This window comes from Furipterus horrens, unplaced genomic scaffold, assembly GCF_987537825.1.
Source record: "Furipterus horrens unplaced genomic scaffold, mFurHor1.1.pri manual_scaffold_10, whole genome shotgun sequence".
Classification (NCBI taxonomy): Eukaryota; Metazoa; Chordata; class Mammalia; order Chiroptera; family Furipteridae; genus Furipterus; species Furipterus horrens.
Window position 1 is genome coordinate 51265501 of NW_028327180.1, and position 13557 is coordinate 51279057.

General features: G+C 58.9%; 1 protein-coding gene across 4 annotated transcripts; it reads left to right on the forward strand.

Annotated features, from left to right (window-relative positions):
• Window positions 1-286: 286 nt before the first annotated feature.
• On the forward strand, window positions 287-12437 carry PDLIM2 (PDZ and LIM domain 2). Of its 4 annotated transcripts, none has more exons than XM_090290131.1 (11): window positions 287-413; window positions 1790-1893; window positions 2583-2734; window positions 4650-4719; window positions 4829-4965; window positions 5100-5178; window positions 8550-8638; window positions 8849-8994; window positions 10650-10767; window positions 10900-11042; window positions 11702-11842. In XM_090290131.1, exons 2-11 carry the CDS (start codon window positions 1792-1794, stop codon window positions 11773-11775), a joined length of 1110 nt encoding a protein of 369 aa, XP_090146257.1. In that variant the 5' UTR covers window positions 287-413; window positions 1790-1791; the 3' UTR covers window positions 11776-11842. The 4 variants fall into 4 exon arrangements, with proteins under 4 accessions (XP_090146257.1, XP_090146258.1, XP_090146256.1 ...); XM_090290129.1 differs by lacking the exon at window positions 287-413 and adding an exon at window positions 807-975; XM_090290132.1 differs by lacking the exon at window positions 10900-11042 and having other exon boundaries at window positions 297-413; window positions 11702-12437.
• Window positions 12438-13557: the final 1120 nt, after the last annotated feature.

Below are 13557 nucleotides of genomic sequence, written 5' to 3' on the forward strand. Positions count from 1 at the left end.
GGCGGGGCAGCCGGCCCGGGAGCGCTCAGCCGTCTGCGAGGCGGTGCTCGTCACCGCCACCAGAATACCTCCCCTGCATTCGGGGGGCAGTCAGGAGGACGGGACACTTCGGGGGAAGACGGCCGCAGCCCCTAGGGGACACTAGGGAGAGCCACCCCGCCCCCCAGAGGGGCGCGGACCAAACGGCAGCGCCTGGGCAGGGCTGCGTGGAGGAGGTGGCTTCTCGGGCCGGGGCGGCGGCAGGGGCGGCCCCGGGATCACATGGGTGGAGGCAGGTCCCGGAGCCCCGGGCGGCTCTCCGCAGAGTCTGGCAGGCTGCGGCGGCGGCGGCGACAGCGAGAGCCCCGGCGTCTCCTCGCCCGTCCTCCTTCCCTCCCTCCCTCCCTCCCTCCCTCGGCCGTCCAGCCCGACAGGTGAGCGGGGGCCAGATGAGCGCGCCCACCTGTGCACCGTCCGCGTGGCCGGCGGCCTCCCGGCTCTCACGGGGATCTGCGCGCCTGCGCCCGTGGAGCACCCCTCACCGCCCAGGCCTTTCATGTGCTCCCAGCCCCTCTCCGCAGCCTCGCCTCGCGGATGGCGCCCTCCGCGGGCTGGGCTTCCCAGTCCGGGGCGCTCCTCCTCCAGCCCCCGGCCCACGGGTACTTTGGTCTGGGAGCGCAGAGGGCGCCGGAACTGGGAGAGCAGGGCGGACGGGCTGGGCACCTCCTGGCTGCGCCCAGCGCGTAGTCCACTGGCCAGCTCAAAGGTCCGGGAATCAGAGCGTGTGAGCGGCCTCCGCCGGCCCGAAGGCCTGAGGAAGGACAGAGGCCCGGCCTGGGCAAAGGGGAAGCCACAGGGCCAGGAAGAGAGCAGACAGCCCCATTAACCTGGGGGCGCCCTCCACAGGCTCCTTAACTCGGGGTCGTGGCCCAGCTGTCCTTGGATAGATTTGGGCAGCGCTTGCAGTCTCTGGGCCTCCCCAGGGGCAGCTCCAGGGTGGGTGCTGGGCAGGATGGTACCCCATTCTGGCGCTGCAGCTTTCTGCCTGGGTTGGCTCCTGACTCCAAACTTAGAGGCTCTGGAAATCCTACAAGGGCCGGGTCTGCAAGGACACTCCCTTGCCCAGAGGAGGGGACAGTGGATGGGAGGCATGTGGCCACGGCTCACAGGCAGCATCAGTCAGCTCAGCCTGCTGGCCAGCGCCAGGTTGTGGGTGTGCCCAACTTAGCAGATGAGTTTATCCTCTTCTGGGCTGTTCAGAGGGCATCAGGCCCCTGGGGGAGGTGGGGAGCCCAGGCTTGCCCAGCTGGACCGCATTGCCAAGTGCTGGGCTGGTAGCAGGAGGCCCCTGTGAAGACCCTGGCCTCATCTTGGACAGTGGTGGCACCACGGCTTCCTTGCAGTCATTCTGTTCCCACAGCGCTGCCCTCCCCCAGAGCAGCAGGAAGTACCTTGTGTTGTTGGTTTTGGGGACAGGAAGCAAGCACTAGCGGGGCTTAGCCCTGATGGTGGAGGAGGGCGAGAGGAGGAAATGCAGATGCCTCCTGGCCTCGGAGGCCCCCTGCCCGCCAGTTGCCCAGCAAGCCCCTCTCTGGCCCTATCGGCTCCCCCAGGGGGTTGCTCTGCTGGATGCAGTGAGGGCGACCCAGAGCGGGAGAAGTGAAACTGCGGGTGAGGGAGGCAGGTGGTCACTTCCTCTGCCTCCACCCGCAGCCCCTGACTGGCTGCTCTGCAGACCTGTCATGCCCTCTTGTCCCTTTTGCCTCTGTCCTGCCCCCTCACACTGGCCTCTCCACCTGTCCTTCCTCAGGTATGGCAGGTATGGCGCTGACTGTGGACGTTGCGGGGCCAGCGCCCTGGGGCTTCCGCATCATCGGGGGCAGGGATTTCCACATGCCCATCATGGTGACCAAGGTAAGGGCTAGTCCAGGAGATTAAGAGGTACCCCATAGTTAGGGTCTGCTGCGTTTACCTGGTCCCCACAGAGACCTTCCTTTATTTTTGTTCTGGAACCAGAGGTCTACTTCCTGGGAGTGTTCGCCTGAGAGGGCTGGGGCCCATTGCCACGGGAATGTGGTAACCAGGTAGAAACAGGCTTCTGGGTAGTGCAAGGGCCAAGTGAGGGGCCTGCTGGTGGCCAGCCCCATGCCTGCTGGCTCCCATTTTGGGTGGTTATGAGAACAGGTGTCTGAGTTCTTGGCAGTTCCCCATTGACCCAGGCCTCTGTCCATCCCCAGGCCCTCAGGCCCAGGAGCCTTCCCGCAGAGAGCTGTGTGCTGGCGGCCACTGGCACGGTGCAATTTGCTCTCTATCCAAAAGAATTTCCAAGCACAGTTCCTGAAATTCATCATCACGTGGGCTTTGGGAGGCCTGCACTGGGGTTGGGAGGACTGGGGCTTTGGAGAGCATTAGCTGGTCAGTGGGGCAGGTACCAAAGGGCAGGGAGAGCGATATTAAAGGGGCACACAGGTCCACCTGGTTCAAACCAGCTCCTGTGCTTCTGAGGCAGGACAGAGGGGAATCCCCTCTCCTTCTTCCCTACCCGAGTGTCGCCGCTGTCTGAGCAGGGGCACCTCAGATGTCCTGCTCCTCACCCCCGGCAGGTAACGGAGCAGGGCAAGGCCCAGGCTGCTGATCTACGGCCTGGCGACATCATTGTGGCCATCAATGGGGAGGATGCACAGGGCATGCTTCATGCCGAGGCCCAGAGCAAGATCCGCCAGAGTCCCTCGCCCCTTCGGCTGCAGCTGGACCGGTAAGCCCTCTGCCTCTGCTGGGCCTGCCTTGAGCTCCTCCCCTCAGCCAGCCCTGTGCAGCTGCCTCCCCCAGAGCGCTGGGCCTGCAGCAGGGTGGGCTGAGGGGTGTCCCCTGCCCAGCTGGGCGTGTAGCCACAGGCAGGGCAGGCTGGCATCAGCCACCTGGATGCCCGGGTTTGACTGGTTCCCAAGTGTGTGGGACACAGGGTGTGGGCATGAAGTGGGTTGAAGAGGGGAAAGGTGTGCCTTAGTCTGGGTCTCCAGGGCCCCTGCCTTCAAGAGGGCATGACCTTTGTTCAGATAGGGGGAGAGAAGCGAGGAGTTTGGGGGCTCACCCTCAGAGACCCCCTCTCTCCCTCCCTCCATTGTCTCTCTGGGCCCTGATGCTGAGGGCTGATTTTGGGCTAGAGGGGTTTGCAGCCTGGAGGCCTGGATTGGGGGGAGGGAAGACAGGTGACTCCCCAGGTGGGGCATCTTGGTGAGTCACAGCACAGGAATGTTGGGCGATTTCCCCCGCCAGGGGAGCCCTTTGGGCGGGCCTTGAACCTGAGTCAGGCTCCTCCCACCTCTCTGCCAGCCCCATGGCCAGATGCCCACCCCTGACTGGAGCCTTCCCGGGGCTGCTGCCCTGTGTGCTGTGGGGGCTGCCTCCCATGATGCTCTGGTGGCCCCAGCTGCTTCTTGTGACTCCTTCTTGCCACTCTGGCTTCAGAGTGTTTGCAGGAATGGGACCTAGAGGAGGACGGTGGGGAGTACCTCCTGGCATCTGGGAAGGGGACCAAAACCTAAATGAGGCTGCCTAGGGGGGTGGGGGGCAGCAGGGAGTGCTGACACCATCTTTTCCTCTCTGGTACCTCTTGGAGAGACAGCCCCTCAGGGAGGTGGACCCCGGAGTACCCCCAGGCCTCCAGCTCACATGGGGCACATCAAGGCTCCCTGCCTCTTCTTTCTTTTGCCCAGCCCCCTCGAAATCTCCCCTAAGCAGCACGCTTCCCACCCCAACGACCTTGCAGGGCTCAGAGCCCTGTGGCAGGAACCAGTGCTCCAGGGAAGCCACAGCCCCCACCCCCCTCATTCTGATCTCACAGCCCTCCTGAGAGGCTGAGGCTGGTGGTGTGTGGTGGCTGCAGTCCCATCGACCTCTCCAGAAGTAGCCAGACATCCAGGAATGGTGTGGTGGGATGGGTCGCAGCAGGCGCTCTTCTGCTGCCAGCTCTCTGCCCTCAGTGGCTCTTTAAGGCTGCAGCTGGGCTCCACTGGGAAGGGCTTTGGAGGAGGGTCCCTGGGGAGCTGCAGGGGGTGGGAGCTCTCACTGACTGCTGTGGTGATTGGGAGGGAGCCATCCCTTGGTCCTGAGGCTGCCTGCCTGGTGGGGGAAGGGGACAGCGCCACCCTTGTTTCATGGGGAGAAGCCTGTGGAAGGGACCAGAGTGACTCTCTCAAAGGCCTTATGGCCACAGCAGCAGAGCTGAGGTGGGACAGGCCCTGGTGGGGACAATGGGTGGCTGGCCCAACCATTACATGAAACCAGCAATCTCCCTGCAAATTGATTTATAAACTGATGCTGACCAGTAACAAAGTTTGGATAAAATGCCAAAAAAAAAAAAAAAAAAAAAAAAAAATTGGTGGAGGATCATGAGGAATTTTTTTTAATAAGATTGAATGCATGGAACTTTTTGCTGAAATTATGTCCTTTCTACTTTTTGGTGCTAAACTGTCCTTTTGTTTAAGAAATAATGGTGGCTGTTGATGATCATTGTTGGTTTTGAATTCGGCCAAGTTAAAAGTTGACAACCTACTGCCTGAATATTTCGGACATTTTACTAGTTTTGAGAACCTGGGTGTGGGGACAGCTGAACTCTCCAGCCCCCACCAGGGCCCCTGTGACCTGCACCTCCTCTGTCCCCTCCTCAGGTCCCGAGCTGCCCCTCCTGGGCAAATCAATGGGGAGAGCTCTGTGGAGGTGCTGGCAACCCGTTTCCAGGTATTATGGTGCCCTCAGCTGGGGCCCCAGCACCCTGAAGGGAGGGGAGGCCTGAGGGACAGGGCCCAGGGGGACAGGCAGACCACTCTTCATGTCCTTGTGTCCACAGGGTTCAGTGAGGACACACACTGAGAGCCAGTCCTCCCTCCAGTCTTCCTGCTCCAGCCCAGCCTCCCCTAACCCCTTCTTCATACAGCCCCCCACCAGCCCCCCTACCTTTGCTGAAGAAGCTGCAATCAGCCGAAGGTGAGCACAGGGGGTGGGCACCCTTGGCCACCAGGCCCAGGCCGGGCCCCTCAAAGTCTCAGTAGCTGTGTTAGGGAACCCTGGGGCAGTCTGGAGGGGTGCTTGGCATACACACGATGCATTTTCCTGTGCAGTTTCCAGAGCCTGGCACACACTTCGGGACTCACCGCTGCCAACCACCTGTCCTACGGAGGCCATCTCGGAAGCCGACAGGTGAGGGCACTGGGGGAGGAGCGAGCCTCCTGGGCCCATGGTGTCAGTGGTGCCTGTGGGGCTGCAGGTGGCTGAGGCTACCAGGCAGGGCAGCCAGGTCTCTGTCTCCCAGTGGCTGCCACTACCCCCTTGAGACAGGTGGCCATCCTGTCTGCTGGTGGGTCCTGCTGGCTGCCTGGCCCTGCCTGGCTGGTCCCAGGCGGCCTTCTGCCTCCGCCTCCCCCTCCGCCTCCTCACTCCCGCTTGCTGCCGCCACTCTGCTTCCTGCTGGCTTCCCCACTTCTTGAGTGTTTCTTTTGGGTCGGGGCTGACATAGTTTTGCTGCTGTTGTTGGGATGGTTCCCTTTGGCTCTGGCTGCATCCCTTGAACACATTCCTCTCCATTCCAGCCCTGTGCCTGCCCCAGCTTCACCACCCCATCCCCCTCCTCTTTCCTCTGGCTCAGACCAGGGAACCACCAGTGGGACTGTGGCTCTGCCTCAAGTGGCACTTGGCCCACTCCCTGCCCGGGTCCCCACCCCAGGTGCCACTGTCTGCTAGTGACAGCCCAAACCCCCTTGGGGCGTTTCTCCTCTCTGAGGGCTGGGGTGGGTGGGGAGGTGAGGGGCTGAGGCAGCCAACAGTGCTGGGCCACAGCTACTGGGGGCAGAGTTGGGGACATGTCCAGCCTTTGGGGCGAAGGGGATGAGGCCCAGCTGCTGGAATCCATATTCCAGTTGATTCTGCATTCCTGAAAGCAGAGCCTTTGGGGATGGCTGGGGGAAGGCACTAGACATTGGGGGCTCTGGAGAAGGAAGGGGTGGGGTCCTCTGGGGGCTGCACAGCAGGGGCTCCTTGGTGACCCTCAATGGGCCCGTCCAGTGGCCTGCCATTCATGTGGGCATGGACGTGTGCTCCATGAGATCCCCTTATTTAAACAACTTTCAACATAGCTGTGGAGATAAGACAAACATGCAAAACAATTTTGGGACAATTAAGCACTAAACAGTATGGTCTTAATTATAAAGCAGAAGGCCTTCTGGGAGGGGCAACATGAGTGTGGACGGGTGGCCCGAGGAGGCTTTGTCAGGAGTTTTGCTGGCAGATCGGGCAGTAGGACCTGATAGTGTTTCGATTAGGAGCTGACCAGCAAGGGAAGGGGGAAGCAGTGGTTCAATCTTGTCCTAGGGCCATCCTGGCCACCTTCCTTGTGGTGTCCCCAGCCCAGGCAAAGGGGACATTTGGGTGGTAGAGGGAGGGGGTAGCTCTCAAACCAGCAGTAGTACCTTGAAACTTGCTAGAAATGCAAATTCTCAGGCTCCAGCCTAGACCTACTGAATCAGACACGGTGCAGGAACACCAAGCTGTCTTGCAAAACCCTCAGGGCTGGATGCATGGAAGGACTTGAGGACCACCCCAGTCATGTGAAGAGGTGGCTCCGTGGGTTACAGTGTCATCCTGATGCGCCCAGGTTGTGATTTGATCCCCAGTCAGGGCACATACAAGAAGCAACCAATGAATGCATAAATCAGTGGAAAAACACATTGATGCATCTGTCTCTCTCTCTAAAAAGCAATAAACAAACAAACAAACAAATAAATAAAGAGGAGCCATGGGCTGGGTGGCAGGGATAGGTGGCAGGAGAAGGTGAGTCTTACCCCCGCTACGTCACCTCAGATGAGCCCCCTTCCTCTCTCTGCACCTTGGACTCCGACCTATTGCTCCGTGAGGCCCTGGCCATTCCTTCAGCAAATACTTACCAATCGGCTGCTCTGTGTCAGGCGCTCTTCTGGACTCTGGGGATGCAGTGGTGGAAACCAGAGACATTCCCACCCCGGTTAGGTTTGTGTTCCGGTCTACAGAGGACATGGAGCCAGCTGGCATGGGGGCCATGGGGTCCCCCGGCCCCTCGTGCGAGCCACTGTGCACTTCAGCACCTTCAAGGCCCTAATTTAATGCTGTGAATTTCCTAAATGCAGCTGGTGCCTGAGTGGGCTGAGGCTGCTCTGAGCCCACCAAGGTGCAGGGCACCGCCAGCCTGTAAGGGGCCATTCTGGAAACCAGAGGTTGCCCCTCCTGAGAGACAGAAGCCTCAGTGAACATATGCGCAGCAAGAAGAGCATCCCGCCCTCTGATCCACAGGAAGACTTGGCTTTTGAAGGAAGCTTGGTCAGATCTCAGCCCCCTATCCCCACCAGCTGTGGCACGTGCTCACTTGTCTGGGACAGTGAGATGCAACATCGTTCTTGAGTAACTAGCTGGTGCTGGCATCATTCCTGAGGACATTTCCTCACCATCCTTCAGTTGACCACACAGCACCAGTCTGGCACTCAGGACTGGGGTGTGGATTGCCAGCCCTGCCTCTGATACCAGCTGCTTTGCCCTCCTGACCCTCAGTCCCTCACCTGTAGAATGTTTTCCCAGAGGCCTGAGAGCAGAGGAATGCAGGCTGGTGGAAGAGGCGGGTGAGGGTGGAGGGCTGTCTTCTCAAGACTCTGACATTTCCGCTTTTAGCTGAAGGCCTCATGCAGTTTTTTTCACTTCACCCCATAATTTGTGCCTGACTTTGAATTTTAAAACGGAGGGAATTTGGCTTCTCAGGAAGCGGTGCTCCGAGCACCGTGCTTCTTGGTGGTCCCTGAGGCTCGTCTCTCTTCATGGGCATGGGAGGAGAGGGAGTGGTGGGGGAGGGAGCCAGGCAGCAGAGCAGCGTGGGATGGGAGGAGGCCAAGTGCAAGAGCCCATGATGGACTGTAGCGGCAGCGAGGGGGCGCTGTTGCTGGGCTGTGGGCCCTAGGCTGCGAGGGGAGGACCAGCCCAGCCCAGCCCCTGGCCTGTTAGCAGGGGGACCAGTGTGTGGGTCAGACGTCCTTTGTGCAGCGCCAGCCCCAACTCCCAGAGGGGTCTCGGCCCCTTCACTCCTCCCCTTTGTGTTTCCTTTTCCTCACGGCCCAAGGGTTGGCGTCTTTGCTTGTTCTGTCGGGAGGAGCTAGGCCTCGACATGCAACATCTTTCCAAACCCATGGCCTGAGATAACAGAGGAATTTGCGTTTTGTCTGAACTTAACTGGTTGTCACCCCTGGTCTTCATTCTGCCCCTCCCACCCAGGCCCCCCGCAGAGCCCCCTCAGCTTGGTAGCTCCGCGCTTACCTCCCTCCACTCTGGGGTGCAGTCCTGGTGCCCTGGCTCTCTCAGCCGGAGGGCCTGGTGAGATGGTCCCTGTGGAGGGGGACAAGGGAGAGGGGGCCTCCTGGTCAGTGAGGGCTCAGAGCCCTCTGGTGTTGGACCTGGGAACAGCTGGCCTTGGCAGTGGCTGGAGAGGCTGGGTGAGCTGGTCAAGCTGGCTGGAGGCTCTGCGCCAACTCCTCCTCCTGGTGCCTTTGCTCCCGCAGGCTGTCCTCAGCCCCGGCCTCGCCAGCAACTCAGCTGTGCTGGTGCTGCCATCTTCCCCGGGCCCCCGGTCCGCCAGCCCCAGATGCAGGTACCAGTGGACCCTGGAAGGTGGGGTGGGATCTTGGAGGACTGGGAGGGACAGGAGACAGAGTGGCTTCCTGGAGAGGGATGGGGGTCCCTGCCTCTCTGAGTCCGGACAGCCAGAGTCCTTTCCCCCCAGGACACCCATTCCCTGCTCTGATGCTTGTCCTGACACCCAGAGAGGACCCTCACTCCTGGCTGCCTCCCATCTCCGCAGTGTGGAATTGGAAAGGGGAGACCACCATCTGGGAGAGGACTCAGAAGTTTTCAAGATGCTGCAGGAAAATCGTGAGGCGCGGGTGGTGCCCCGGCAGTCCAGCTCCTTCAGACTCTTGCAGGAAGCTCTGGAGGCCGAGGAGAGAGGTGAGACCTGGTCATGGGGAGGGGGAGATTCGTGTAGGGAACCCTGAGTGTGTTGAGCTAGGTTTTTTTTTTTAAATGTTTATTTACTTATTGGTTTTAGAGAGGGAGGAAGTGAAAGAGAGAGAGAGAGAGACAGAGAGACAGAGAGAAACAGACATTGATTTGCTGTTTCACTTATTTATGCATTCATTGGTTGAGTCTTGTATGTGCTCTGACCCGGGATTGAACCCACAGCCTTGGCCTATTGAGACCTAGGTGAGCTAGTATTTCTTAAGTGCTCATCACAGGAGGAGGCGCCAAGGGACGCTGAAAGCACAGGCCCTGCCCTGAAGGAGCTTACAGTCTGGTGCGGTTACCAGGGGTGCCCTCAGAGGTCCAAGCTGGGGTCAGGAAAGTGCCAAGGGAACAACAGAGGTGGACAGTGATTTGATGGGGACCTTGCAGAAAGATGGAACCTCAACCAATCAGCCCTCAGGTGGCGGCAGGGGAACTGTGGAATGTGAAGGTTGGCAGCTGGAGGGCCTTTGGCTGTGGGGGCAGAGGACACTGGGCTTGGCGGCAGGGAGATGGCTGTGGGGGTTAAGTCCTGGCTGTGAGGCCTCACGTGCCAGGCAAAGGAGTGGCCTAACCCAGGAGGGCCAGTTACATAATGCCTGGCAGTGCCTGAGATGCTGAAGTGAGCAGTGCCGCCGATTCGGGCTCTTGGTGAATATTCACTGTGCCACCGATGGACGGCCACGTGCGAGTGCGGTGATGCGTGGTGATGAAAGGTGGTCAGGACCTATGTGTGTCCATGAGGGCCTCTGTTTGTTGGGGCTGATGGACCCGCCCAGTTCCCTGGGAACTGGACACTGCTGTGGTGTTCTTGTGGCAGGGGTGGGCCGGGTACCACCACCCTGTCCAGAGCAGGGATGGGAAGGGCCTGGCCTGGGCAGTTGCATCAGGGAGTGAGAGGATGGGACGGTCAGACTTGGTGGCTGGTTCCAACTCTGATGTCCATCTCCTAGAGGTGCTCACAGAGGCAGGGGGTGGCGTGGGAGGTTTGGGGCCAGCCTTGTCCATCATGACCCTGAGGCCCTGGTGGGGCCAGGGAGAGGCAGTGGGTGATGTGAGTATAGACAGACGTGGTATCCTCACCAGAGTCTTGGTGGCGGAGTTGGCTGCAAATGGGGCCTGTACCTGTTCCTTAATATCTGCTTCATCTGAGCATGGTCCAAGGTTCAGGTGCAAAAATGCACATAAGATCCCTTTGAAAACTGTACAAAGGTATCATGGTGCTGTTATTACCTATTATTACTGTCCATTAATATTGTCGTGGCTGGGCCACACCAAGGGAAATGTCTGCTTGGCCTGCTGTGTCAGACACTGAACACAGACACTCCCCAGCTTGTAGTCTTAGCTCGGGTGAACTCTGCCTCCTGTGTGCTTCCTGCACTTGCCCAGCCTCTGCCAGGTGTCTGGCATGATTGCTTTCTTCCTTCATTCCCCATGCCCAGCCCAGCGATCCCCCAGAGGCCCGCCCCTAAGTGCGCCTGTAAGTGTGAGCATCCTTGGAGCGGAGCGTGTCAGAGCAGGTGGTGCGTGCTAAGTAAATACAGCCAGGATGCTGCTGTGATTGCTGAGCTCTGAGGTGTGTGTCTGACTCCCCCTTGCAGGTGGCACGCCTGCCTTCCTGCCCAGCTCCCTGAGCCCCCAGTCCTCCCTGCCCACATCCAGGGCCCTGGCCACCCCACCCAAGCTCCACACATGTGAGAAGTGCAGCACCAGCATTGCGTGAGTGTTGGTAGCCCTGGGAGGTGGTGGGGGCAGGGCCCAGGGTGGGCTCCAGAGGTGCCTGCAGAGAACCACCAGTGGGGGCCAGGAGGGACGCACTGACAGAGTGGACATTCTATGGGTGGTTGCCAGCCTTTTTAGAAGGCCTGCGCTGGCTTCTTCCTGCGGGACCTCCTCCTCCCCGATTGCTTTCCCCACCCCCCATTGGAGTAAGACACCCGACTGCGTTGGATTCCTCTCCAGTGATCTCCGAGCCTCTGGAGATCTGCCTCTAGGTGAGGCGGTTCCGCCCGGAAAATATTGCTCTTGCACCTCTGGTACCTCAGTTGGAATGGGTTGGATTTTCCAGAAGTGTGTATCTTTTTCTCAGTGGGTGGCATTAGAAGGCAGCCACATTCCCTAGAAAATTGCTGAAAGGCCCCCCTGGAAAAAGTTCTTCCGTGCGCAGTTTAGAGGGTCAGTGGTTCATCTGCAGGAAGGGATACTCCCCTCACCTGCTGCACTGACAGAAGGAAAGTGTCCTAACCCAATGCTCCTGGTGTCACAGCTGCAGCAGAGCCCCCTGGGTGGGCTAGAGCATTCCCGGGCCAGCCCCCCCGCGGTTTCCACCCCAGAACTTGCATTTCCAGCTTGTCCCCAGGTGATGTGACGCTGCTGGTCCTGGCATCTGGGGACATGCTTGGAGAACCACTGCTCCATTAACAATCCAGAAGAGTCAGGATGGAGTTACCTACCTTTTGTGGGGGGAGGAATGACTTTTATTTTGAATTAGGGGGTTGTTGAAGTGAGATTCCTTAGGGCAGGCTAGGGAAGGCAAGTGTCTGAGACTTGGGGATCTCCCCAGGTCCTGCCTCTGGGCTCTGGGGGGGCATCCTGCCTGGTGTTCCGGTTTTCCACCCCCCAGGCTAATGGTTTTCCCACCTCCCTCCCGCAGGAACCAGGCTGTGCGCATCCAGGAGGGGCGATACCGCCACCCCGGCTGCTACACCTGCGCAGACTGCAGGCTGAACCTGAAGATGCGGGGGCACTTTTGGGTGGGGGATGAGCTGTACTGCGAGAAGCACGCCCGCCAGCGCTACTCAGTGCCCCAAGCCCTCAACTCCCAGGCCTGAGCGCCACTGTGCCCTCATCCTGTCCTCGACTCTGTGGGCACCTCCGAGCCAAGGCCATGCCAAGAGCAAGTTGGCAAGGAAGGGCAATGGTGGGTGGTGGGGCCCCTTTCTCCTCGCTGGCTGAGGCCAGAGGCCGAGTCCTGTCTTGGGCTGTGGGTGAGGGCAGCCTCACCTTCCCAGGCCTTTGCTAGATACTCTCGCTTCCTCCTGCTGGACAAGTTCTGCACCAGCCTGGGGTGGACAATGCATCAGACCTATCTGAGCAGCAGGGGTGAAGCCGGTTGGGCCATGGAGATTAGCATCTAGGAGAGGGGTGGGCCAGAGGCTGAAGGTATTCACTGTGTAAAGTTTCTGACATGTGAGCTCCATAAATATATATACATGGCCCTGGCTCAGTAGATTGAGCACCTGCCTGTGAACCAAAGTCAGGGCACATGCCTGGGTTGTGGGCCAGGTCCCTAGTTGGGGGCGCACAAGAGGCAGCCCCACGTTGATGTTTCTTTCCCTCTCTTTCTTCCTCCCTCCCCTCTCTCTAAAAAGAAATAAAACCTTTAAAAATATATATATATATATATATATATATGGACAAAATAAAGTAACTGCCCCTCTTTCCTGCACTTTCCTGGGTGGAGAGGCTTTATTTACATAGTTTTTCCTTCTTATTTCCCCCTCCCTCAACCCCCTCACTTCTCTTTGCTGAGGAGCTTGCTCTTACAGGACCCTTTTGTAAAGGTGCCTGTTTTACTGGGAGGATCCCTGGTACTTTACAGGAACAAGTGTCTTGCTGCAAGTCTGGGGAAGGGAAGGATTGCTGAAGGTGGGCAGCAGAAGGACGAGAGGTGGTCCCAGACCTGTTCCTCTGTCCAGGCCCCTCTCAGTGACTGCTGCTGGCTGGGCTGGTACTCTCTGGGCCCCCTGCTCTACCTGGAGTGGGTGCTGCCAGTTTTGCTGACTTACCCAGAGAGCAGGCAGAGGAGGGGCCATAGCCAAAGTCCCTCCTGCGTTCCCCGAGGCTGTCTGTACCCACTGGAGAAATACAGTATGCAGAATCACTTTGGGACAGGGCTGCAGGTGAGCCTGGCCTAGAAGGGGACAACCCAGCAGGGCTCCAACCCTGAGGGACCATCACCCACCAAGGGCCTCACCCCCAAGCCAGAGGTGGTCTGCCTGTCCCTTTCCCTGGGAGACCCTGCTGGCTTCATTGGTGGTTGATTTGGGGGGGGAAAAATGTGTTTGTGTGTGTGTGTATACATATATATATGCGTGTGTATGTATATATATATATACACACATACATATGTATATAAAATTTCACAGCCAGTACTAGCATGCCCGCCCTGGGGACATATGTTTGAGCTGAGGTGAAGGCAGTGGTCCCTGCCAGATTTTTGACTTGATTCACTGCCCCCCCCCCCCAATCCAAGAAGACATTTCATGAAGGTGCATGGGTATTGCTGGCTGCTCCAGACTCACCCCGCCTCCAAGCCAGGGGTGGGCAGCAGCCTCAGCTTTACTTTCACTGAAAAGATCAAAGCTGGGCTTCAGAGAGTGCTTTGTGTTATCCGGCTCTTTTTGGAAGGAATCTTGGCAGAGACTGTGCTGCCTCCTCAGGCACCTGTTGATATAATTTACACCTTGATATAACTGTCTCACCTTTTGCCTGGATGGCTGCCTTTAT